This window comes from Filicampus tigris, chromosome 8 (genome assembly GCF_054856515.1).
Source record: "Filicampus tigris isolate MCC_2025a chromosome 8, RoL_Ftig_1.0, whole genome shotgun sequence".
In the NCBI taxonomy this organism is placed as follows: Eukaryota; Metazoa; Chordata; class Actinopteri; order Syngnathiformes; family Syngnathidae; genus Filicampus; species Filicampus tigris.
Window position 1 is genome coordinate 13,038,306 of NC_141224.1, and position 26,989 is coordinate 13,065,294.

At 40.1% G+C, this 26,989-nt stretch overlaps 3 protein-coding genes across 15 annotated transcripts in view; 1 reads left to right on the forward strand and 2 right to left on the reverse strand.

Annotated features, from left to right (window-relative positions):
* hivep3b (HIVEP zinc finger 3b) overlaps positions 1 to 2,251 on the reverse strand; it is a 58,927-nt gene extending 56,676 nt beyond the window's left edge. For 3 of the 5 annotated variants that reach the window (XM_086037074.1, XM_086037071.1, XM_086037077.1), the window contains exon 1: positions 2,032 to 2,250. The gene's annotated coding sequence lies outside the window, so the exon portion shown is untranslated. Of the gene's footprint in view, positions 1 to 2,031 lie in introns of all 5 variants that reach the window. The other 2 variants (XM_086037076.1, XM_086037075.1) reach the window with 1 other exon arrangement.
* A 6,498-nt stretch (positions 2,252 to 8,749) lies between these two features.
* Positions 8,750 to 20,255, reverse strand: serinc2l (serine incorporator 2, like). Of its 4 annotated transcripts, none has more exons than XM_086037113.1 (11): positions 20,137 to 20,255; positions 18,272 to 18,369; positions 17,417 to 17,578; positions 17,115 to 17,302; positions 15,554 to 15,633; positions 15,299 to 15,436; positions 15,031 to 15,200; positions 14,625 to 14,715; positions 11,401 to 11,551; positions 11,118 to 11,324; positions 8,750 to 10,240 (listed from the first exon to the last, which is right to left on the reverse strand). In XM_086037113.1, the coding sequence occupies exons 2-11, from the start codon at positions 18,308 to 18,310 to the stop codon at positions 10,102 to 10,104; spliced, it is 1,365 nt and encodes a 454-aa protein (XP_085893239.1). In that variant the 5' UTR covers positions 18,311 to 18,369; positions 20,137 to 20,255; the 3' UTR covers positions 8,750 to 10,101. The 4 variants fall into 4 exon arrangements, with proteins under 4 accessions (XP_085893239.1, XP_085893237.1, XP_085893238.1 ...); XM_086037111.1 differs by lacking the exon at positions 20,137 to 20,255 and adding an exon at positions 18,505 to 18,688; XM_086037112.1 differs by lacking the exon at positions 20,137 to 20,255 and adding an exon at positions 18,447 to 18,688.
* Positions 16,117 to 24,250, forward strand: LOC147143783 (stathmin-like). 6 transcript variants are annotated; one of them, XM_086037121.1, is made up of 7 exons: positions 16,117 to 16,219; positions 21,683 to 21,728; positions 22,355 to 22,527; positions 23,154 to 23,306; positions 23,386 to 23,538; positions 23,620 to 23,811; positions 23,884 to 24,250. In XM_086037121.1, exons 1-7 carry the CDS (start codon positions 16,214 to 16,216, stop codon positions 23,920 to 23,922), a joined length of 762 nt encoding a protein of 253 aa, XP_085893247.1. In that variant the 5' UTR covers positions 16,117 to 16,213; the 3' UTR covers positions 23,923 to 24,250. The 6 variants fall into 6 exon arrangements, with proteins under 6 accessions (XP_085893247.1, XP_085893245.1, XP_085893248.1 ...); XM_086037119.1 differs by lacking the exon at positions 16,117 to 16,219 and adding an exon at positions 17,577 to 17,601; XM_086037122.1 differs by lacking the exon at positions 16,117 to 16,219 and adding an exon at positions 20,793 to 20,948.
* Positions 24,251 to 26,989: the final 2,739 nt, after the last annotated feature.

A 26,989-nucleotide genomic window follows, 5' to 3' on the forward strand; every position in this document is an offset into this window, starting at 1 on the left:
GATTAAACTATATTTTAGGTCTTCATTTAATTCATTTTCTGGATTTTGGATAACCCCCATCCCCACTAGCAACCGCCCCCCACCCCCCGCGCCCACCTTGTAGGACAGTACACTATAGGTATTTGACATCTTAAACATCTAATATTGGACTTGGAAACTAATTTGAAAACCCTAATTTCTGAAATGTTGGCAACAACAAAATAATTGCCTAATTAAAACAATTACTGGTACAATGAAAGCAATTAAAGCAATGAAGTGCTTCGGGAAGGAAATGCATTTTTATAAATGCAGGTTTGGAAACGTTTGTGGACTACTCCTACAAATGTGAGGGAGACACACTCTAGATTGGTTAGTATAGTTAATTTTTAAGCCACTAGCATATACAGCATATACGTGTATGTACAAATATACAGTAGTAAATGCGTAGTTAAATTTAAGATTACATTTATTTGTTTTGTAAACGTAATATACGTTTTTGAGGGGAGCCATTTACACGTTTGATTGGACCCGAAAAAAGTGGGAGTTTACCATTTATACTGCCAGCAAGATTTGAATTCAGCCTCACTTTGCTAATTGTGCCCACAATCCTCAATGGCATGCAACTTTTAAACTGCCTTGTTGTGATGAATCTCAAAGAACGCCATCCAGTTTCAACAAATACCAACGCGAGCAATACAAAGCTAGCAATAGCACTGTAAACTAGCCGAAGTTTGCCATGACTGCTACTTCGGTAGCATGTCTTATCCGTAATAGTGTTACTATAGAACTAAGTGGTATTGGTATTAAGTTTTATTTTGGGGGCGAATGTACAGTAAATTGAAAATCAAAAAGATGTGATAAACACAACTGTTATGCAGAAATGTTGCTAATTCTGCATCTCTTCTGAAACGTCTCAGCTGCCTGAGATCCCTTCACTCTGCTTATGTTTCCTACTCTTAAACCCAGTTGTTGGCAGACATGTGGATGGGCTGTTTTTTCCCCAGATGTGGATATTCCTAAATAGTTTCAGCAATACTCCAGCGTGAGACTATGAGGGTGTTCCGGTGACTTGCTATAAGTGTGCTTGCGAGTGTCCAGCAAATAATTGACACCTCATTGGTTATGCTTCATGTCTGTGATAAATTGTTTTTTCTCTGATGTGGTGGTTTCTGCAAACTCCCACTTTAATTGCGACAATTATTTGGGCAATGATTCCCAACCACTGTGTGGTGAGAGATCTTGAATGGTATACTACAGGAAAATGATTTAACTTCACATCAGATGGCCCAAAAACTCTTTATTCAATACTAAAATGTATGTTTTCATTTTACTAATTAGCAACGTACTGTGACAAGCAGAACATAAATATTATATTATAATATAAATACAGTTGCTTTAGTAGTTGTACTGTAGCAAACAATAAAAGTTGACTTGCCCCTAATAGACCCCATAAGTAATCCACCTGTTATCTGGACAGATGTTCCTCACAAATATGAGCTCATGTTTTAAGGCAAGCCCCTCACATGGCACACATCTCACACAGTCTATTAACATAATCCAGCGAGAATAAGCCTGTAGCACTGAGTAAAGACTAGCACACAATATTTGGAGAAGCAAAAGTATGATGTCATCCAGTAAAAATGTGGCATGAGTAGGTGTAGTCCTCAACAAATAAATTCATTGGTTTATATTTTAGATCTATCTTGCATGCAGTTAGTTGCTCCCTGGTCAATTTGGGATGATTCTATTGCAGGGGGGTCCAATACGGTAAACGTATGGGTGGAAGCAGTTTGGCTCGCCTCACCAAAATCCAAAATCGACTGACGTGCGGTACCCATCTTGCCTGTTTTCCTCATAAAAAGCAGTATCATCATTTAATGTTTTAAATCGCTTTTCGCGTACAAGACAACCAGCGAGCCAACTTCATGTCACTGCCAGCATGTGGAAGCGTCAACGTCATTCTGGCACTAACTTCTCACCCACCGTGACAACCCACTGCCATAATCACAACAAAAGCCACACACGAGCCGTGTTAGCTGGGTTTATATTTACCAGTTTGCTACTGTACCAGCGCTGCAGCCATTTATCCGGTGGCGAACGGGCCAGCGGTCCGCATTTCCTGGATTGTGATGCGCCGGATGGAGCTGCTCTCCGAGCCCGTGGGTCCTGGGGAGGGAGGGAGGGAGGGTCGACGGGGGTCAGGGGGCTTCCCGCCGCGGTGTCAGAGCGGACAGCGGGTCCACATTCAGCTGACGGCCACAACAAAACAACATCACGCAGAACACACTCCGCGGCTCCGCACCACCCCGCACGGCAGGTCCGGTGGGCACCGCCCCCCTCTCAGTCTCCTCCAGTGGGCTGGCCCGCTCCCGCCCACCTGATGAATATTCATGAGCAGAGCAGAGCACGCACTGGCAAATGTACACGAGGAGAACTCCCCGATAATACTAGACTGTACATGTGCTGTTAGTTTCAATTAGCCACCGATGGAGCTGCTGGAAGGTTCATGTGAAGTGTGCATCTCATGAGTTCTCATCCAAGATCTATCCTTCTACCCATCTATCCATCTACCCATCTATCTATCTCTCTATCTATCTATCTATCTATCTATCTATCTATCTATCTATCTATCTATCTATCTATCTATCTATCTATTTATCTATCTATCTATCTATCTATCTATCTATCTATCTATCTATCTATAAATAGATAGATAGATAGGTCATCTATCAATGACCCGAAAACACTCATATAAGCAATATATCATTTCAAACTGATCTTTCAATATTCCCCTTACATATACATGGCGATAGATGATTTGATGTTGAAAAAATACATCGTAACTTAAATGCGCATGTCCAGTATCACACCACACTTTGTTAGCTTAAGGTTTTTTTCACCTGAGTAAAATCAGACGCATGCGGCTAAGACTCTCTGTCATTTCTGATGACAGCCCAGGCTAAACTTAGCTCCTCCCCAATATACAAAGACCTTAGAACTGTCGAGATGTATCACAAGGTGAATTTTTGAAATGCAAACCACAAATAGACGAGGTTCGGCTATAGCTACCTCCCACACTCTGAGTACTCCCTTATTTAATAAAAAAAAATGGTGTGTGAGCACTGCCTTCTTCTTCTTCTTTGTAATAAGAAGGTATGTGAACATGTGAATTTGTTATTTCAGAAGTGCTTATAAAACTGGTAGCCCTTCACATTAATCAGTACCCAAGAAGTAGTTTTCACAAATGGGTTGGTATCCCCTGGTCTAGACTAATTCTAATTCTAATTTTGCGCATTGGATTCATATTATTACACACCTACTGCAGCAAACAGGAGGATGTTGACATGGTAGAGTCTGCCAGGAGCTATACATGTGACAAAAAACAGATACCAACAAACGTTACCTACACTGTAGTTACATTGTTTCCTGATGATATATAGAAAGTGAGATAGAGTTTAAGAGTATCATGTGCTTTTAAAACATCTTTTGTATCTGTGTGGAGCCCCCCTGTCAGATTTTAGAGAACTGCATCTAGTTTTCGTTTACCTCAGACGACCCTGAAATGCTTGAAAATTCAAACCTACATGACTTGAACATGTAACAACGTTGATGTTTGTTTTCAAAATAGAATGATATTCCATTAAAAAAATAAAAAAACGTTATTGTACTACAATAGTTCATACTAATAACTTCCATTGATTCCATTTGTCTTGGGGCAAATTTCACAGTTATATTGCCTCAAACTGACCACATAAATGACCAAATATAGCACCTTGTCCAATAATGGGTTGGCCACAATGGCATAAATTTACAGTGTACTGAATGTAAATATTAGAACAGCCACTTTTCATATTGTCAGCGACGCCTGTGCATCTGCTGTCTCTTTATTCCCGGTGTTGAGAAGAGCACCCTGGCAAGAAAGAGTGGAAAAGTGTGAGTGTTGAGGAGGGGTGTTTTTTTTTTTTTTTAAATAGGAGAGCAAAACGGAAAGATGTGTGGGAGGAAGTGAGAGACAAGAGGAGGTGATGGGAGGCGTGCAGGAAGACGCAGCGGCATGAGCGTTCCCTACTGCATGCTACAATATGACTCTGACAGGCTTATGTAACCAGACTGGCCTGGCATTTGGCTCACAGCAGACGCCGACTGCACTGACTTATATAACTGCATCAGCTGCGCCTCTGTGCTGTGTGTGTGTGTGTGTGTGTGTGTGTGTGTGTGGTGTGTGGGGGGGGCTCAGCATGCATACTGGAAAGTCCTACAAGCACACACACTGTGCTTCCACTGCAGTCAGGGATTGCCAAGTAAAACGACAAACACACTCAAAGTTGAAAGGAAGTTCTTTAGGTTATTCACTCTCCACTCAATGGAGGGAAAGCCGTCAGTGAGGGTTCACCTCCGATCAACCTTTGTTAGATTATGGATTAATGTTTGACAAAAGCTTCCAGGGCACGTGTACGATGACATCCATTCACCCCTCTATGATTTTGTCCACCTTTTTTAGCCAGTAAGTTTACCGTTGTTACATTCTGGCTTAATGTTTGACAAAAAAAAAAAAAAAAAAACTTACAACACTTGCTGGGAGTCGGCCATTTATCCATTTGTCCGTCCGCCATTCGCTTTGTCATCATGAGCCTCCAATTTTGTACTGCATGACCACAATGTAGCCTATAGCTAAAATGAACCACCCATCTGGTTTCCATGCAACTTTTCCTAATAAGGGTCATGGTGGTGAGCTTGATCTTATCCCAGATGACTTTCTCAACGCAATTCAACTTTATTTATAGAGCACCTTAAAAACAACCATAGCTGCATACAAAGTGCAGTGCAAAAAGTAGAAACAATTGAAAACAATACATTAAATACATTGACAGTAAATACAGTAATTAACAATGCAGTGTCTTACATATTCAAAAGTCAAAGTACAAAATGTGTTATGTGCATCAATCTGTATTTCATTATGTCCTTTTCCATCCGTCCATTTTCTGTACCGCCTATTCAGTGCAGCATTTGATCTTAGTCCAAACATGGCCTGGCCCTGATTTGCTTGTCAGGTGCGACAAGATATCTCAGGGTAGTGGTACTGTTCGTCCTCAAACCTGCAGGGAGTCAGTTGGGTTGCAATCGCAAATCAGTTATCACGCCAGCAGGGACAATTCTAGGATAAGAAGTTTAGGGGTGCTGACAGTTTTGGTGCCAGAGCATATGCAAATAGGGGGGCATTAGGTCAGTCTCACACACACATACACAAAATAGAATTCTCAATGATAATGGGCATACAGTCGGGTGGCTAGTCAGTCGCAAGTTGGCTTTCATTTTGATACATACCAAAGATGTGCTTCTGTCATTGCATGTTAAATTCCCTCGCTAGAAAAAATGTCCGCTGACTCCTACCTAACAACATAAACAGCAACCTGTGGTTAAATGCAGCTGGAATTAGGCCTTGTAATGAATGATACTATGTGTTGATATTGAGCAGTAGGAGTTTGCCACATAACCTTGTTTAAAGTAAGTATAGGGTCACTCACTCAAACTAATCCACGTGGAGGACTGCGCACAAACACGCTTGGCTCACCTCAGTCAGAAGAGGCTGGAGGGGTCGGGTGGATCAAATCATTTTTTAGGCAAAAGGGGAGTACTGTATTTTGTTGCATTCAACCAAGTACGGTATACTTGGTAGTTTTAACACTTATCTAGCTTGTTAAAAAATGAAACAGTAAATAACATCTTAAAATTTGGTGCTTGGATTCATTGTGCTTCAGCACCCCCCTAAAATGGGCTAGACATGCCTATGCATGTCATATAAAATTAAGACATTGTGGGGCCTTTATTTCATTTAGTTCAGCCTAATATGCACTTGTATAGCCATACATGTACATCAGGTCAGGGATGTCCAACACTTTCTATGAAGTAGGACTGTTTCAAAATCACAGCCAGAAACAGAGCTGCCTGACATTTTCCGTCATGGTATAATGAGCAAAGATTGAGGTCAGGGTAAACCCCAACATAAAGTGGATGTACGAGTAAAAATCCCAGGATACTTAACCAAGCACGGTTGCAGAGCTACACTAAGTGGTTCATAATCAGCACATTGCAGCTTCTGATCTCGTATTACAGAGACAAATTGCATCAGATGATAACAGAGGAAATGAAGGTGGGATTTATGACAGCAGAGTCAACGGCCAAAGCAAATGACTTCAATCTTTCCTGGGAGAATAACTGAGCTCACATTTGTAGATGTGGCGATAACAGTGGAAATAAAAGTCTAATTTACGACGTTGAGCTAATTCGTCCTGGATGCTGCTGGCTCTGCTCACAGGCTCTTACAGTGCAAAGAATTATTGAAGCTCTAAAAACTCATTGTGATTTGATTACAAAATGAGAAATGAAGAAATAAGTGAGTGGAAGTTTTGTAAAGCTCAGACAGCAATGTGATTTCAGATTTTAAGATTTATTGTCATTGTCACAGGAACAACAAAATTATGTTTGGAGCATCAACACTCTTTGATGCCACAGGTGCATAGACCACAAAACCCCTTAAAGAGGAAATCAATCCAAATACATATTTTTTTGCAAGAATATGTTCCCAGCAGGCCCACTAGCTGAAACACAGCATTCTGATTAATATTGCGTTTGTGGAATATGAGTTAAACAGCAAAATGTACCCACTTTTAGCTATCTCCGGGGGCGGCCATTTTGTCACTTCTGTCGACTGAAAATGACATCACAACTGCTCAGGGCTCGGATAACGACCAATCACAGCTCAGCTTCAGAAAACAGGTCAGAATTCCTTGTTTCAACTAGTGGGCTTGCATAGAACATATTCTTGAAAAAAATGTTTGGGTTGACTTCCGCTTTAAGTAACCTAATCTATTTAGTTGTGACATGATTGCATCATTATAGTAACAGTAACAGTCAGAGCAAAATCAGAGGGTGTATCAAAAAAAAGAAAAGAAAATGCCTGGCAAGGACATATTGTCAGATTTATGAAGATGGTGTCATAGTGCAACAATGCATAGTCCTGGTCAAAAGTATTGTCCTGGTGGATGTAGTAATTGTCCATGGGAAGGGGACAGAGAGGGGAAGAAGAGGGGGAACGTTAAATGTTTTGTCTTTGTCTTCTGGGTTGATGCCACGGGTTTGTTTACTACAATGTCTGCGTGTTTCCGTGATGACTGCAGAAAAGTCGACAGCGTCTGACCCAGGGCCCCAGAGCCGCGTATCATGCCAGTGTGAATGAAGCACAATGTTGAAAGGGGACAAGACAGGATTTCCAGTCTGAAAAACACTGATTGTTCCTGCTTTCCAGCCAGCCGTTGCAAGGTCATGGAGGGGCTGAACAGTTTAAGACGGCACTGGCAGAGCTAGAGGGCGGGCTAGGGGGTCGAGCGGGGGGGGGGGATGTCACTGCCCCGCCGGAATTATGCTTGGAGATTTTATAACATTGTAAAACAATTGATGCCAGCCTAGAAGTAACAATAGGCTACTTATCTTTTTCATAAGAGAAATAACCTAAATTACATCTTAATGAATTTTATTTACATTCTAGCTATTGAAAAATGTTTTGTATTCGTTTTTGAAACTAGTGTTGCCAATGTTTTAAGGTGCGTGTGTGTGTGTACTCGCATGCAAATTTTATTCAGTATAAAAATGGATGTTGATTGTAGATGTATTTTCCAAGTTCTTGTTTTGCGGACTGCCTGACATAGCCTTGACCACCCGATGCACTTACAATTTAAATTCTCAGGGATGCCGTGTTATGACTAGCAAACATTCAATAGTTTTGCTCTACATTTTGTGTTCAGTGTGGCGTGTATTTAATTTTGTTTGACATTGTAGTTAATGTATATTTCATTTGGCACATCTAATGAGATCCTGCTGTATGAAAACTTCAACCTTTATGAATAATGATCAGTCGAATGTAGTATTTTGACTATCATGAGGCTAAATGAAGTGGTTCACCGTATGGTATCCAAGTTCTGCACCACTGGAACCAACACCCACAATAATAAAGTGATGAATTAAAACCTCTCTGAAAGTGATAGTCAAAAGTGACTTATCTTTGCAAAGGCAGAATTTGTGATCCAACTATTATTCAGTGTTGCTACATTATTTAACCCAACTGTATGCTTCCATCTCTCAGTTGTCTTCTCCGAAGAGGAGGAAATTAGTTACACAGTGTGACAGTGCCACTATTCAGGACATATGTGGATTAGGTTGAGCAGCGGGTGGTGCTGCTGAGAGTTGCTGGGAAGTCAGCCTGCAGAACAGTGTGTCATGTGCAACTCCAGACATTGCCAAGTGCACTGGGCCACTATTATGGCAGCCAGAACCAACAGGAACCTTCCTCGCAGCCAGACAAGAAAGGAAATAACACCGTGGAGGCTGAAAGCACTGCCTTACAGTACAGTACTTAGCAAAGCAAGCTAAGAGTAAATCCCATTTATAGTTGAGATTATGGGGAAATGTGGTCAGAAAGTAAGTCTGCCCACTGAATACACATTTACAGATCTAAACTTTAGAACTATACTGAGCATCAGCCAGGACATGCAAGTCACATGTAACCCCCGATGTGGCCCAAACTTTGTATCACATGACCTCAATGTAAATCTAAAAGCAAACACATTTGCATCACCTTGGCAGCATAGATAAGGAGACTTTCAGTACAATCAATTGCACCCATGGGTGAATCACTGGTCGAGCAAAACTGGATGTAAACAAAAGCTACACCTCGACATAAGTGTTGTTATGAAATGAATGCTATGCCACAACAGTGAGTCAAAGTGTTTAATTTGTAATAAAACCAACATACATACAATACATAAGATTTTGTTATATGTAATAGCTGACCTTTCACCATAAGTACGGCACGATAAGCATGCATCAGCATTCACAATTCTTCTATTGAAATGAATTCAAGAAGGCACTTAACAGTATTTTGAAATTTTCCATTTTACAAATTAAAAAGCAAACAAAAAAAACACTGCCAGTTCAGCTTTGATTATACGCTTAAGTCAGGTGGTGATTGTAAAAGTGTACAATACTTTGAAAATGCTTATTATAAAATATGTTTTTAACAAAAAAGTTATAGGAGTGGGCAAAACAACTGATGAAATACATTTTGTTTGGGAGGAAAAACACATATTTCAATCATAGTGCAAATGTAGCTAACAACCACATAATGTCACTTATTCCTTTAAAACCACCGCCAACACACAACACAGCAAGGACAGGTTTTCGAAATGGTTTGATTGTTTTGCACATTGCAGCGTTTGAATTCGGAACTCTTTGGAAATTACGACATATGCGTGAACAGAGGGAGCCCCGTGCCCATCATGTGAGGTCGGCATGCTGCCAAACATCGATACGTTTCCCTGCATGCTGCTATGCAGGTACAGATGGTTGAGCATGGCTGAGCAAGGCCAGAAACAGTCAGACATGAGAAGGTGTTGCATCAGGGATGTACGACCTTGACCAAACCAGAAAGATCAGAGATTAAACGGGTGGTTTCGTAGTTCTCCGGCCGCGAAATGATGTGCCTGTGTTACAGTCGAGTTGCAAAAGGGAACCCTCGTCAGATCTGCGGGGTGTGCCATTTTATTCTTATCTCACTTTTGCACTCCTCTCTCGCGGGGGCTCGAAAGGAGGTTTCCCCACATTGCCCCTAGCACTGAAATAGTCCTCGAAATAATCAAAAGCGAGGGAAACCCAGACGTGGCTAACAGGAAGTCTGGTGTTTCTGGTCTTCAGCGTGACATCTAAAAATGAAACATCGGCGGTATTGCGAAAGTGCCTTGTCTCTGAGCCCGTGTGATAACTCAAGTTCAGCATAAAGATAACAGCCCACACAGTCACGCCATATCAGGTGGCAGGAAGAAGCCTAACAAGGTGAGTCATGGGAAAATAGAATAACTTCTTGGGGCTCAAGATCCCATTAACCTGGCCAATTAATATCCGCAGTAGATTATCACACCAAGTCTTCAAACAAGCAGAATGGCAAAGGCAAAAACAACATTTCAATACATTTTAGGTCAAATTTCCACTCCATTTGTGGTATTCTGCGCCTTTAAAATCACTGATGCCAGCCTTGCAAACAAAACCAATTGAAAAGAAAAGACCTGCTGCTCAGCTGAAATCTCTGTCAGGCAAAACGAGAGGGGCGACGAGGGTCCACAGATAGAGGCTGAGACCCAGCCAGCTGGAGCACACCTTCAACCACACGGCCGGCATGCTGCTCCGCATGGCTTGGGTGGTGGTGTCGGGTCTGGGAGACAAAAAAGCAGCGTTAAGGGAAACAAGTTCCAATATTCATGCGCAAACATGCTATTATAAAAGCAAAGTGTCAGAGGAGACCTTTGTCTGAAATTGAAATGCCTTTGCAAACCAAGCTCCTTGTGCACCCTCTGGTGGACAGCATTGTAGGTACAGCTAAGCTCACCTAGTTGCAAAAATCATCATTTGTGGTTTTCTGCTAAGTGTAATAGTCCCATTTTGGTGGTAAATAACATTTATTTATATTTCCTATTTCTATAATAACAATATAGAAGACAGTACAATAATAACGCAAGGATGTGCTTCTCTTGATTGTAAAATGTGACGTCTCCTGCTCGCAATTTACATAGCATTTGAGTGTTTTACTGTTTTTCAAATAACATTCTAGTGTTTAGGGATCAGAGTTTGTTGTCTATTCTAAACATTCTTGGGGGCATCAATTACATTGGTCAAGAGCAACTTTAAAATCAGAGTTGTGTGTCCCTAATTGTACTTTTGATGCTGGTTTAAACAATGGCCTTACTTTTTGTCAGGTTTTTGAGATGTTTCTTTTTTTCTTTACGTTTGACCTACAAACGCTTTCACAATACAGATTTTACCATGCGTTGTCATTTATATCTATGACATTGCTGAAATTTTTTTTTTTTTAAATCCACCTGTTACTGAACCTAACCCTTACTTCATAAATATGACTAAATATTATATTATTTGAGTTGCCTAGACTTGGAATCTTGGAAGAAAAGTCTGGCATTTACATCCCTGATTAAACCAATTAAATATTCGTTGACTAGTTATTCATATTTTTCTCTCGTCAGGCTCGGGCTCCTTATCCCCCACGACTGGCCCATCTGTTGGCGACTCATACTTACAAGTACCAGTTGGTGAGAGTCATCATGATGTACAGCGACGCCAGAGCCAGGTGGAAGTGGAAGGCAGAGTAGCTATAAGTCACCCCGTCCTCCTCATTGTCCACAGCCCTGCGCACGCCGTCCTCTCCCACACTCTCTCCGGCCTCGCCGCCGCCCTCCTCCGTTTGCAGCAGCTTGTTGACCTGCGTGTTGCTAGATGAACGAATACTGGGACACAAGAATGAAAGTAGGGTCAAATTACAAAAACGGAACAAAACAGAATATACGGCGACGCCAGACTCACCTGGCGTAGAGGGTGCAGAAGAAAAAGATGAGTAAGCCAACAACGCTTTGAGCATCCCACCACTGCAAGTGGCCTGCCGTGTTCTCATCAGAAGGTGCGGGGGTGCTGACATTTGACACTAAACTCAATAGGCTGGGGTTACACTTGCGATCTATGAGATCAGCCCACAAACAAACACAAATACAAGCACACGCATGGATCAGAGGATTGTGACAAACCCGCAGGGGGCTACTTTACAAAACTGCAGCACTATTTATGGGCTTTACAGTCAGCTCCAGTCCATGTTGTGATATTAAAGTAGAAGTCAAAAATTTTCTTTGCAATAATATGCAATGGTACCATACAGTATGCTTCCACTACGCTAAACACTGACTATGTTTACGTTCAGTCAATAACCCTTTCAGAAACCAAAAATTGACAATATTCCAGTTTTGAAAGGCCACGTAAATACGCCAAAACCAAATATGCTCATATTTGGTTTTTTAAAAACCTTAAGAACCCTGGATTACTCCTTTTCTAACCCGAATATTTGGTCATATAAACGGGTTACCCATTTTGAACGGAACATCGGTTTGTGTTCTGCGGACGGTCTACTGGCAAACAATCTTGGTCTTTTGAGTACAGGAAGTACATGTATGCACAGCGTCACAACCCTCCGGAAATACACAAACATAGATACACAAACATGGCAAAATACAGATGCAGCACAGAACCACACTTTTGGAGCGAGGAGGAACCTGACTGCTTAATTAGTGTGGTGAGTGACACGAATATATGGTTTATTGACGAAAGAAAGTAAGAAGCGGAAATGACATTTATTTACGTCACGGTGTTGTCCATGCGTCACTGTTTAAATCGGGATACTGTATTCCAGTTGCCATGTATACGGGACTGTCCGCTCACGCATGTAGACGGGTTACGCCGAATGTTTCAGAAACCGGATGACCTCAACCCCGAATATTGACGGCAATTTAAACGTAGTCACTGTATTTGAAGTAATAATGAGAATTGAGAAGCCTAATCCAACCGTTTTCAACCAACTAAGGGTGACATTTTATGCAACACTGCCACCTGCTGTCAATTTACAGAGTGCCTACAGGCTCCCCTTGCTAACGTTACGTGACCAAAACCAGGAAAATAGATGAGCTGTGACATTCACAAGGAGCCCGTGGACACTTTGACGTCAATTTGATGACAGCAGGTGGCAGTGTTGCATAAAATGTCCATCTCCTTGGATGGCTCTAAACGGGTGGATTAGTCTTTCTTAATTCTTTATTGACAAAAGAAATATTCATCAGAAACACGTTTAGACTAGTGGGGACACAGAACATATTATTGCAAAGAAAATGTTGTACATGACTTTTGCTTTAACTATCTGCAGTAGCATGACATCCAATAAGGCAGACTGAACAACTTTAAATGGCACAATTAGAAAAGCCTGCACAGCTACGTAGTCCCTATCTAGTTTAACCCATTATGGCCTAATGCGCCTGGTTCAACATTTCCCCAAAACCTATGGGCGACTATAGAATCACACTCTTAAACCTGAGGATCTCCCACCTACAAAATCATTGATATCTCAGCCCCTGTAGCAGATACTTGCATACTTGCAAAAGAATTTGCGAGCTTAGACAGGCCCGGGTTTATTATTTACTGTTTCAATCAAAGATGTAAAAATGTCAGTGCAAGAGAAGCAATATTTTTATCTAAAAAAAAAAAAAAAAAAAAAAAAAAATCGAATGGTAATTACCATCCTCTATTCTGTTACAAAGACATCGATATCGTCATTCTCTACAAACATATAACTAAACCATATATCACGTTCGACTGGTTCAAAGTCCACAAGCACGTCGTTTATATCACTGCCGTTACTTATTTCAGAGTTCCCGCAATATTCTGCGCGTCTACCATTATGGTCGAAAAAATTCCATGACATCCTCCGAAGGGTCACAACACCGTCAAATAGTGGTGGTGGGCGATATGGCAAAAATATCATATCACGATTTAAAAAATAAAAAATAAAAAAAATCACGATCATGATTTTATTATGATTCTTTTACATCGGGTTTTTTGGGGCTAATTTGCACATTTTTTACCATTTTCCTCATGTAAAAATATATAAAGCATATTCAAAATGTATACAAAACTCTAAAAGAAAAATTGTCATTTTAAGCTTTCTGTACAGGTTTTAATTTGAATAGTACCAATTTTTAATCAAAATGTGCAGTGAATGAAACATAAAAGGTAATATAATGTAAACATATAAACACAGCTCGTAACGCGGGTCTCGTACTTTGAAGAGTCTTTTAACGCCTCCGTTTTTCACTGTTTTAATGGGAATCATGTCTTCAGCAAGGTAATAAGTCACTGCCTCAGTTATTTCTTTACACCGCTTGCTTGTTTTTTCATATGGAGTGCCCTTGTTAAATGACTGTGTTACCGTGGGTTGTTAGCTTGGAGCTCGCGGCTGCCTCTGGCTACCATGTGTCTGATCTCCGTTTGCTTTGGCTGTAGCCTGTCGGCGTAGTTTTTTGGGTGCTGTCTCTGTCCCCGCAAGTGATTAAACAGGTTTGTCGTGTTGCCATTTGACGTCCGAACTGAGTCTGTGCAAACTTTGAAAATAACTGGTTTGCGCTTTCTCCTCCGAGGAAAAGCCAAACCAAATCGACACTGTGGATGTCAAGTTTCTTTTCGGGACCAACTCTGCTTCGTGGGGACTTTCCGCTATCGCTTCCCGTTATACAAACAGGGAGGCGGGGAGTGTCACCACTGTGCGTGCTGTGATTGGTTGGTCGTACGGGTCAGCGGCTTTAAGCCACCATAGAGCTGAACTGTATAGAATGTGCCCTGTAGACGATCAAACGATCTTTCGGCTTTATGAGATCGTCAACATGTTAAACCCCTTAACGATCTAATATCGTCATATCGCCCACACCTACCGTCAAGTTTATATTCTGATACATTTCATTGGCTAAGAGACCGAGAATTGTCTTAAAAAAAGAAAATGATGTAAACGTTCTCCCGGTTTTAAAGGTAGAAAGACGGTTATGCGCTGCTGGCCTTAATGAGTTGAGAAAGAAAGCATCACTGTAAAGCAGAGAGATTCTCACAGACTATGGCTGAATATCAGAGATAACCAGGAACTTAGCACTTTGGGAACTGTTGCAATAATGCTAATCATGAATAACTCTGCATAAACTGCGAACCAGAAACCTCCAACTCACTTGGATTGTTGGTCAGTGCGGACCAAGTGACGTACATGGTGTAGAGAGAAATGAGAGAAGCCTGCAGCAGGCCAGAGTAAGGTTGGGCTTCCTGCAAGCAACGCAGCAAACATATATTAACACTGTACTTCATCATGTGCAACAACAGGACATTTTAAAAGCCACATTCATTTTACATACACCCATTTTCCCCAAAGTTGTGCACACAAAGGGAAGAGGGTTACCGCCTCAAACAGCCTGGTATTAATGGTAATTGGTGGTAATTTACTTTCTAAATGCAGCTTTTTAATTTTTAATGTTTTCTGATTAAAAATCAGAGGGACATTTTAGGTTGTGCTTTTAGAGAAAGATGCAGCTAGACACAATCAGAATACAACAACAACAAAAATAGGATAAAGTTAATTACCTGAACTTTGGGCAGGATGGAGACAATAGAGACAATGATACAGAAGATAAGGTTGAGGCTGATGACAACCTTGTGTTCTCTGCAGTCATCCGGTTGTGTGTAGTAAACATAAAACAACACGACAGCGGTGAAAGCCAGGGCGTAGTTCAGGAAGGTGAAAGACAGCAGGCCTAGGTATCACATGAAGATGTGGGTCAATAAAAGTTTATGGAACATTTAGAGTGCTTGGTTCACATTATTGAAGACATCAGAAATTAAAATGTTATACCTGCATACCAGCACTTGTTGTCATTATTTTCAGCATTTTCTACCCACGCTTTGTTCCAGGAGTGGGCAAAGTCGATGAGGAGAATGAGCTGAATGATAATGAATAAGAGTGAACCCACTAGTCCAAAATAGTACCACACTGTGAAGCAGAGCAGAAAAGACACAGCTGATACCAACACAACTGACTTTAAAAAAGAAAGAATGAAAAAAAACAGCCTCTCAAATGTAGACTGTTAACAATTCATTTTGTTCGCACCAGTGTTGAAGACCGGATCAGAGATGAAAAAGGCTCCCACTGTAATCCCAACTAGGATCAGAAATTTAAAGAACCAGAACCTGAAAAGTAAACAGTTAAAAACACACATTTAGCACAGCAGATAGATAAAAGCCAATGATGCAAACTCACATTTTTCCATCCTGCTCATCTATTTTTAAAATTTGATCCAGAACAAATATTTTTTTCTAAACAAGGTGACATGAATATAAACTCATTAAATGCCAAGAGTGATTTAAGTTGTTCAATAGGACCAAAACATTCGGGGGGCCGAGGTTGAGTTTTGTCATGTGTTATGTTTTTTTCGGGAGTGGTACAGAAGAGAGTGATGTTCTCCTTTTAATTCCCAAGCACTTGAGGAGTGGTAATGAACCAAACCACCAACAGATGGTAGCTGTGCAACATTTAGATTTAAAGTCACTTGTTTTTAACCAACTGTTTACAGTGGAGGAAGGAACAATCTGAAGCATGCATTCAAATATGGAACATATATGTATCAGAGTATGTGTTGTAAATTTAGCATTAGTATTTATGTGCATGTCACAAAGGGATCAAAGTACCGTACACCAATGTTCTTGGGAATATGACTAAGATGACGAGGTTGTCGTGACTCCGTGAACAGACACTAATGGCTGACATGCTATGCTGGTAAGTACAGTACAGTGCTTGTATATCACTAAATAGATTATTTTTCATACAGTACAGTGCTTATATATGACTAAATAGATTATTTAGGAATAAAAAGCTGTTTTATAGAATAAAACTACTGTTCAGATCTTAGCGGTGTCACAAAAGCAAATATAATAGCATCAAAGTCACTGTTTTGCAGCAGAACAGTTCTGCCTGATGTTTGTTTGTATGGAAAGCTTTTCCTCTGTATGATGCGAGAAGCGACTGAATTTTGTCAAATTTAGCTACAATATGACTGCTGATTACTATAGAATGGAGAAAGGTAGAATTGTTTTTTTCCCCCGGTGAATGAAGAGCTTTTATTCTTTGATTTGGTAGATTCAATGTATAAATAATCATAGAACTAGGGCTGCACGATCTTGGAAAAACATGAGATATCCGATATCGATGTTGATTATAGCAATATTGATATTAATTGCCATATTTACAATAGAGCTAAAGAAATGACATTTTTATTATCAAATGAAAAGTACATTTTTTTCATGCGGCAGAATAAGCAAGCGCAATATGTTCTTAGCTAATCAATTAGAATTCCCCTAGATAATGTCCAACTATTGGGTGGCAATGTGCATTTAAGTTTGCATCCAACTGGTCAAATTCACATAAAAGCATACAATTCCATAAGAAATATTATTGCATGACTTTGCAATATGCATATTGCATAGGCCATTATCGCGATATTAATATTTTTTCAATAAATTGTGCAGGCCTACATAAAACACAATATTCTGTGCGTCTTGAAAAAAAAAAAAAGTAAAAATGTTATTAAATGGCTGGCACGTTAGAGGTTCTGCTGACTGGAAATGGCTGTTAATGCCATGTGACATGAGTGGAATACAGCTGCAACCTTTACCCGTTTTGAAAAGACGCACGCGGGTCTTTGCTGGTCCTGACGCGAATCATGATGATGAAGAAGAGAAAGAAGAAGCAGGTCATGGCAAAGCAAATGCGATACACTGACTTGTAGCCCACGATGACATCACAGTCAAACTTGTTTTCAATGCCAAATACCGTGCTTCCACCCTGGCAAAATCCTGGGATCTGAAAGACCCAAAAAGCAAATCAACATGCTCAGCCTCAAAGTGAAAATACCAAAACCTGTTCAGGATTATTATTTGATAGACAAGAATAATTGTGATACAACAAACAGCTCACTTTGCGCAGCTGAGTTTCCATTCCAGGAAGGATCATAATGGCTGACACCAAGGTCCCCAGCAGCAAAAAGAAGCTGAAAACTAGTCGTGTGACGGTGGAGTTATTGGAGGAGGGACAACAGCCACACAGCAGACATGGTGCTGAGCCACATAGACACGAAGCCTGCAAAATTGGAAAGACAACAAGTAACACTTTCAGCTTTAATTTGACACTTTTCGCACAATTCAATCGTCAACCAGCAATGCGTTCACAGAAACAACTGTATTAGTGTTGAGATACAAGGTGCTGATAAATTCTGTAAAACCAAGCTAATTTGACTGACAGATCAATGTAATGACGAGTAATTTAACAATGACTTTAACAAAGACGTCATTTTACAACTACTAAGATCGCCACCTGTTGGTCATTGGTCAGAAGGGCGTTTTAAAAGTATTTCCCAATTATCGCCGTTCAAGAAAACGATGGTATTTTTAAACCGTAAATGAAACAAAGGCGGGGAGCTAAAATCTTAAATAACGTACTAGATTAAAAAAAAAAGATATAAACGGTTCAAAAAGAACTATTCGAACCTTTCTTACGTATTGATGATCGACCACAGCTAGCTTGTTAAGCTAACTTCCTGGAAAACATGTGAAGCCAGATTTGGGGTTTTTTTAATACAAGTTTCATCTAAACTCCAATGTTAATTATCTCGACAGATACGTACACATTATTCCATAACTCGGTGCTCACAGTTACTTCAATGTTAGTCCTTTTTGTCGGTGGTGTCGCCGACTGCTTGTGTTGTTCTGAAGCCTCGACTGAGTTTAAGCTAAAACATTCAAGACTACAACATTGGGAAGAAAAAGTACTTACACAGCTGGCTAAAGAACACAATGCCAAACAGGCTCCCATGATGACATCAAATTGTTGCGATTATCCGTGTATTCTCGCCTCTTTACTGGTAAAGCTGTCTGAAGACAAAACAGGGTGAATGTCGTTTTTGTTCCTGGAGGATAACAGAAATGTTCAACTAAACGTTGCCACCTACTGGCGTGATGATTAAATGTCATTTAATGAAGCTCTCTCTTAACTAATAGTCAGCCTACCAGGGAGCGATCGCATGATTAATAATAACAAGTGTGGAGGCGAAGACCAATGGCGCGGGTTAACGGGGGTGGGCAACTCCTGCATGTTTTAGATGTCTCGCTCCTCCAATACACCTTATTCAAATGATCAGCAAGATGGATAACAATCATTATTTGATCAGGTGTGTTGAAGGAGGGAGACATCTAAAACAGGCAGGACAGCTGCTCTCATGGACCAGAGTTGCCAACCCCTGGGCTAGAAAACGGTTTAAAATGTATTATCACGTAACTTATTATTCACTTAACACTTAAATATGATCATAAATCTGTGGGGTTCCCCTTTTCTTCGAGGTGGCTTTGGTCATGTGTCATTCTTCAATCCATTCCACTTAAGGTGCTGTACAAATGAAGTATTATCTTGAGAGTGTCCTTATTACTAAAACAGCAGTCCTTGTTTTCTTTGGGACCTTGCTTGCAGTGGGAAATGCCTCTTTGAGTGTCTAGGTTCCACAAAGAGCCAGCTAAAGTATAAGGTAAAGAACGTGAAGGGTGGATTATCATTATTCACTTAAATGAGATCAGAAATTGATGTGCTTCCTTCACTTCCGTGTAAGGCAGGGATGAGCAACTTAAAGGGTAAGTCAACCCCCCCAAAATCTTTGCAATATGTTCTCTGCACCTAAATAGTTTCAACATGACATTCTGATTAATATTGCGTTTGTGGAATATGAGTTAAGCAACAAAATCCACCTGTTTTCAGACATCTGAGGAGGTGGCCATTTGGTCACTTTCTGTTGACTGAAAATTATATCACAGTTCTTCATGGTTCAGGTAATAACCAATTATGGCTCCTGTTTTGTGAAGCTGAGCCATCATTGGTCGTTAGCTGAGCCCTTAGCAACTGTAATGCCATTTTGCTGTGTGTTGACTAGTAGATCTGCATAGAACATATTCTTGCAAAGAACATTTTGGGGTTGACTTCCTCTTTAAATGCTGGAGGGTGCCACAATTTTTCATCAGCGCTACCAGAGGGCCACATAGGACCACACTTCCTAACCAGATTTATAACCAAACTGCCATTTTAAATATGGACAAAATACATGCCTCTTAATATATTTAATTTTCCATAATTCCTCAACCCATGTATAAAACATCTGCTATCCTAACCCAACAACAAACCTTTCATGAATAAATACGATGAAATATTCACATTTTTCCATGTCATGTAAGGTTAAATCCTTCCATAAGTAACGGCTTGAACAAGATATATAAAGCCCAGAAAATATCAAATGCCAAATATTGTGTTAGATTTTACAATAACAATAAGTAACTACAGTTAATGTTTTCTCAAAGGCTTAAATAATACAGTGAAAATATGCTACACTTAAAATAATCCTTGAATTTTATCATGAATATTTGACTACACAGGGCCAGTGCTGGTTCTGGCAGGGCAACCACAACATGGCTCATGGTGGACTGACATGGACACCACCCAAAAAGGCTTAACATTGGACCTTGCATCAATACTACACAAAAACACAAAATAGCACACACCATGTACAAACCACAAACACCATCTGGATGAGTTCAGACTCAATGTTTATCAATTAAAAAAATATAATATTAAAATAAAATATAATCAAATATACTCACCAGAGATTATAAATGTATGTGTGTGCAGATCGCTACAGTCCTGTTTTTCTTGTCGAACTTGGCTTGGCTTGCTCTGACAAAAAATTGTTGATGTCTTTGAGGGATAGCGCTTTGGCCCTCTAAAGATTAATTTGAAATCTGATTGGCTAAAGAAACAGTTCCATGGATCAAACAAAGTTACAGTTAAGCACTACTGATTCTGAAGGTCATGGAAATATTAGATTGACATGACAGCACATAGAGACTGAAATTTGGATAACAAATAATAATCTTATATCCACATACACGTGCTGGAAGCAGTGTAACCAAGAGAAATGCTTCAAAGAAAGACAATAGTTGTTGGGATCACATTGATATACAATTTTGAAACATGGAACAAATATTTTTAAAAAATGGTTGTAAATGGAAAGTTTAATGTAAAGGATTTTTGCATTGTCAGCTATCATCACCTGTAGTAATTCCTGGACTATGTACACTAACGAATCACACGATGAGTTGTTATTGTTACCGATTAGCATGCAAACGTGAGGCTAAATCAATACATTATTTGTGTACCCAATTAAGATCTTTACCATCACCTTTTTAAAACAGCTTTTAATTTGGTTTAGAAGTGAAGTTTTCCTGTGACGTCTCTTTAGCCAACGGTCTTGTTTAGTTTAGCGTCACAGCTCCCTGTGATTGGTGGATTTGGTCCAATCAACGTTAAGAGTTGAGAAGACGTCATGTATCCAATTTTGTGCGCGGGGTTGCTCATTTGGCGGGTTTGAGTACAAACGAAAACTTGAGAGAAGCTCCGAGCAGTTAAAACACGGGTAGGTGAGATCATTACGCTACGTGACCGTTTAAATAGGCTTTCAGACCGAACGCTAACTGTAAAGTAACCCCAAGAGTATACGATAACGTTTGCGACTTTTAAAACATAGCCAACCTCAGGTAATGGAATGGACCGTTGGCATGGCTGCTAGTGCACGCGACAGGGCAACAATGGAACGTTATACCTGGACCAAATCGCCACGTTTCATTTGATTTGCCGTCTTACTAGATATCGGTCTGACTTTCAGTAATTCTTAACACTTTAGCCAAATGTCTTTCACGTGTGTTTGTGGAAACGAGTCTTGCTTAAGATTATCGTATGCTCCTCGTATGTTTTGTAATTGCATTGTGTCATTTGCAAGCACCCGTTGTTTGTCTCCACTCTGCTACCAAGTTGGCGCATCGGTGAACAGGAGAAATATGTTTCGACTTGTTCCAAATTATATCACGCTACGGTTGTGATTTGGATAGTCTTCATAACATGATTGCATCTCCACGTGTCTGTCATTAACTTAACTGAGCTGTATGTATGCCGTGCTTGGGTTCAAGGCCACAACCTGACTTCTATGAAGGCAGGCTTGACTAATGATTCGTCAAAACACGAGGTCTTTGTTGTTTGTTTCAGATCATTTGCTGCACCTGCAGAAAGGCAGTGGAAAACTGCTTATTATTGTCGTTTGAATAGAAAATTATTTGACGTTTTCTTAATTTCTGTGTTTATTCTTTCCACTAGTGGTTCCGTACAGACAACTTGTCAGCTGAAATGGCACACATTGCAGGTGAGTGCAATATAATGGAGTGGACGATTGGCGAGAATTTATGTGTAAATGTTTGAAAAAATACACTTTTCAAATACTAAGTTTGGAGAATCTACAGCAACCTTGAATTAATTTAAGTTTCTCCTCTAAGTCAGCCAAAATGAGTTGTATTTAATGTATTTAATTCGCAGAAGAAGATCAACGGCACTCTGAGGTCCTTTTAATGTGATTAGCACGATATGCTTCAGCATTGAGTCACTTGTTATGCTTTTGACATGCAAAAGAATACAATCAAAACAAACTTTACTCCATGGGGATCAGGCTTTGTGATTTTCTTTTGATTGCAACTAGAAAAAGAAGCTGCTTTGGCACAGCTGAGTAGATTTTCTTTTGACCTCTCTCACATAGCACTGACCCTGAATGATGGCCGCAAGCTATGTTAACCCCTTAATTGCGGCCAGTTGGTGAGTGGGAATCAATGGCTGCTCTGTCCTCAGCAGCGTAGAAGCAGTTTCATTACTGTAACTGGTCAGTGGAGAGAGGCTTAAATTGAATTCAGACAGTTGTTTATCTAGTGAAAGTCAAGGCAACCTATTCAAGAGAAACGCAAACTCACGAAGTCAACTTCAACACATCTGGTTTTGCAGACATCCAAGTTAAGGAGCTGAACAAGCGTGCGTCGGGTCATGCATTTGAGCTTATCCTGAGACCCACCTCTCCTGATGCAAAAGTGCAATTTCCTCTGTCCCCTGTGAAAAAGAAGGAAACCTCTCTGGATGAGATTCTAAAGAAGCTGGAAGCTGCTGATGAGAGACGCAAGGTATCGTCAACATGGTTGGTTCAAAGAACCGGATGGACATAGACTACATTTACTCGATCAATTTATTGGTGAATTATTTTACATCTTATTTGTTGCTCTAAATGTCTTCATTAGAGATAAAGACATGGTTAGAGTGTTTATTCGCACAGATTTTGTTAAAGAAATCTTTAAAAGATATATAAATATATCACTGGTGTGGGGACAAAACCTTGTATGTTACAAGTAGATATTTTATTAACAGTCATAGAGTAATGATATAGTGGAATATATGGAACTGTATACAGAATTATTTTTATTCTTTTACATGGTGTACTTCAAAGACTGTCCTGCGGTAATGTTCTTGACGTAATTGTCGAAATATGGAAATTTTGATAAATTGCTCGAAGGAAAGTTCCATGTTGTCAGCTCTGTGGTCGTGATGCGCTTTACAAAGTGGCACACTAAAAGGCAAAAGTCTTGTGTTCAGGTATTTAAAAAAAAAAGAAAAGAAAAAAAATCACGTACCTGCGAGAGTTGTCTGTGGGTTAGGATAGTAAATTGCAAATTCATAAAAGCAGGCAAAAACGTAACCATCTCCCTTGTACATGACAAACTCAGTATCTTCAATCTTGTGTTTTTTTTCTCAGAACCACGAGGCTGAATTACTGAAAAACTTGGCGGAGAAACGAGAGCACGAGAAGGAAGTGATCCAGAGGGCCATAGACGAATGCTGCAAGTTCAGCAAGAATACACTGGAGAAGCTCACTCAAAAAATGGTGGCTGCACAAGAGAGACACAGGGTATCTTCACATCACAAATGGGTGCATCAACCAAGTACTGGACAAGTTAAAGAAAAATGCAATTTTGCCTTTTTGCCAGATCCACGAGGCTGAAGTGCTGAAAAATCTCGCAGAGAAAAGAGAGCGTGAGAAGGAAGTCCTCCAGAGGGCCGTTGAGGAAGGCTGCAACTTCAGCAAGACCACTCAGGAGAAACTTACTCAGAAGATGCTTGCTGCAGAAGAGAGATACAAGGTAAGTTCAGAAATTCAACATGAATTGACTGAAATGACACATTTCTAACCAAGGTGTAACACTGACACTTGTCTTTGTTAGAGCCACGAGGCTGAAGTGCTGAAGCAATTGGCTGAGAAACGAGAGCACGAGAGAGGAGTCCTCCAGAGGGCCTTGGACGATTGTTGCAACTTTAGCAAGACCACTCAGGAGAAGCTTCACCAAAAGATGGAGGCAAACAGAGACAACCGTGATGCGCGATTGGCTGCTCTCGATAAGAAACTCAAGGATAAGGTACATGGTGATGTCAATCTTTAAAGTTGCAACTAAAATGAGGCACAACAAACACATTTTGTTTTTAAACAGGACAAGAAAATTGAAGAATTAAGGAAGACAAGGGACTGAATGAAGATGGAAAGACAAATAATGTATTCGTACAGCTTTAAGGATAAGCTTTGCATTACATTTATTGTGATTAGTTCCATTTTAAGATTTAGTGCCTCTTTACGCAACTAGTTTCTGTTGGCAGCTGATTACACTGTATTGTGTGTGGCATTAACTGTTTTTCTATTGGTGGGGATTCCAATTAGTTTACTGATCAATGTATTCATCACTTATATGTTTTATTGTTGAAATTGCTGGTACTGTTTATTTTTTTCTTTATTTTTCTTCCTTGAGAGCCCTTGTTTGCAACTATTTACTAATAAACTTCAGATGACTTGATAATATGGTACATTTTTCTCCTAGTTATTTTTCTTGTTGAGCTGATGGGTTCACACTGCTGACACCTAGTGGCAGACTCAATTAGGCAAGGGTGAGGGGTTGACATGCCTTTAAAGAAAAGTAATACATTGGAACAAATTAGTTTTTACCACTTTTTTGTATTGACCTTGATTATGCATTTAACTATGACTATAAAACTTTTACAAAAACTGTAGGGTTGTTTCTGGGATGAGGAAGGAAGATAGATGAGAGTGGAGGCAAGAAGTGATTGGGCCCAAAATAAAAATTACATTGAAGCATGAAATTCTTGTGGTTCTCAATCACAAAACTGAAAAATACTCCCTGATGTCAAACAGTTACATGTACTTATTGTAATACTCGTTCACAGTTGGTAAACAATAGTTACATGGTTTGATGTAACCAGGATACCTTAATAGACACTCATTGTGATAGTCTAGCTCTGTCCAGACATGAACATGTTTTTTTTAAATGCTCATTCAGGATTTCAGGAAGTGGCGGCCCAGAAACTTCACTCTTTACACACCACAAGAATTCGCAAACTTATATATGGTGACCTTGTGGGCAACATACAGATCACCTTATCCAACATGACCAACCCATCCGTTTGGCAGGTGCTAATTGAAGTCTCATCAGCGACCTAACAATTGACACCCAACCTGTCAAACAAAATGCTGTTGATCATTCAATCTTGACAATTTAAGTGCCAACAAGTTTAAGGTGCGTAGACTTGTCATTTAAAACGACTGAAAATGACATCACAGTTGCTCAGGTAAGGACCAATCACAGCTCACCTGTTGTCTGAAGCGGAGCCATGATTGGTCGTTAATCTAAGCCCTGAGCATCTGTGATGTCATTTTCAGTCAACAGAAGTGACAAAATGGCCGCCCCCTGAGATGGCTAGGTTTTGCTGCTTAACTCATATTCCACAAACGCAATATTAATCAGAATGCCTTGTTTCAACTAATGGGCCTGCATAGAACATATTCTTGAAAAAAATACGTTGAGGTTGACCTCTCTGAAACTTTCCAAATACATCTGTTTATTTTACTCATTTAATATTAGCATTACCCGATGGAGACAGCTTGACATGCGTTAAGAGTCAGTCATAGATGGATGTAACGGAGAGAATCCTGTCACTTTTCAAAATAAAATGCTTTTCAGTCTCAGATAATAAATAAACCAGAAGTACTGTGTGGTTTTTTTCTTTCTTTCTTTCTTTCTTTCATCTTTGCGGCCTGGTCTAAAGTGGCCTGTGGCCCGCTTCCAGTCCGCGGCCCGGTTGGGGACCCCTGGTTTAACTGTCACCACTACTATATATGTAAATGACTGCATGGAGACAATGTACATGCAAATGTAGACCTTCACTTAGCAAAGTGATTTAGCAACATAACTGCTGGATAATTAATATTTGATTTTTCTGAGTGGTCTTTAACCCTTGATTGTGTACACTTAAGAGCACAACTGTATATGATCAATATTACTCATTTTTTCAAATAAAATGCCGGTAATAAAACCACGTAAAGAAAATTAAAAACTAAAAATATATATCTATAAAGGATGAAGTATGAAGTCAACATTTTTTAAGAGACTTTTAGCGTTGTACCAATATGTGTGCAAATGTTTGTCCACTTATGGTAGATGTTTTTTCACTTGTATAGTGCTTTTCCACCCATTAAGGCTGTCATAGCGCTTCACACTGACTATGCGTTCACCTACTGATGATCAGGAGCAACTGGGGGTTCAGTGTCTTGCCCAAGGACACTTCGACATGGTCACAAGAGTCGAGGATCAAATCCACAACCTCTGAGTGGGGAGACGACCACTCTACCACTGAGCCATGCCACCCACTAGGTACGAGAGTGTCATGATTTGCATGATGACTAAATGATTGTGATGAGAATAACATGTCATGTCATGTCATCTTCCCAACCGCTTATCCTATATAGGGTCGCGGGGAGTTGCTGGAGCCTATCCCAGCCGTCAATGGGCGAAGGCAGACTACACCCCGAACTGGTCGCCAGCCAGTCGCAGGGCACACATAGACACTGTCACTGAGCGGGAATCGATCCCACGCTGCCCGCACACAACGCAGGCGTGTGTACCACTACACTATCAGCGGACATGAGAATAACATAGTTAATTTATAATGATATTGACCCATATTTATGTACCAGTAATCTAACTTTTTATTTGCAATGCGGGTTCCGCTTTACTGTTTGACAGTCCTACTGGTGCCTTTGCATCAAACTCAATTGCCATCATTGATCATTCAAACATTATCAGCCTCCATTCCACTTGCCCTGTTGAATACCAGTCTCGCTGCATGCAATATTTACACGGTTAAGTCACACTGTCACTGGTCACGTTAAATTCTCAGAAACCCACAATGTCAACAGAAAAACACTTTCTGTGACTTGAGCGAAGACAATGCACAGCTCTGACTGAGGCAAACAATAGAGAAGTTGTTGTTACTGAATGCCTAACACAAGAATGACAGATTGATTTGATGACAAAACGAGATCTTGTTGGGATCCAATGTCATCAAGAGGTCAAACAGCCCAACAAGCTAGTTTTTCCTTTTTAGTTTAGTTTAATTTATAATTTCATGACAAGTCTTATTAGAACCTCATTTGAAACTTTATGGGTATTTGCATGCGCCAATATATACAGGCCCTTTCTCAATATATGAGCTTTGGTTGTTTGTATGGTCGATGCGTTGGCATCATGT

Excerpts from the sequence above, each read along its gene's own strand:
- serinc2l (XM_086037113.1), bottom strand. The coding sequence starts at position 18,310 with ATGGGAGCCTGTTTGGCATTGTGTTCTTTAGCCAGCTGT. Across the intron at positions 17,303-17,416 it reads TGGAAACTCAGCTGCGCAAA|ATCCCAGGATTTTGCCAGGG; the intron begins GTGAGCTGTTTG and ends TGGGTCTTTCAG. Across the intron at positions 14,716-15,030 it reads CCATCCTGCCCAAAGTTCAG|GAAGCCCAACCTTACTCTGG; the intron begins GTAATTAACTTT and ends CGTTGCTTGCAG.
- LOC147143783 (XM_086037120.1), top strand. The coding sequence starts at position 21,516 with ATGAAGGCAGGCTTGACTAATGATTCGTCAAAACACGAG. Across the intron at positions 22,528-23,153 it reads CTGCTGATGAGAGACGCAAG|AACCACGAGGCTGAATTACT; the intron begins GTATCGTCAACA and ends TTTTTTTCTCAG. Across the intron at positions 23,812-23,883 it reads ATAAGAAACTCAAGGATAAG|GACAAGAAAATTGAAGAATT; the intron begins GTACATGGTGAT and ends GTTTTTAAACAG.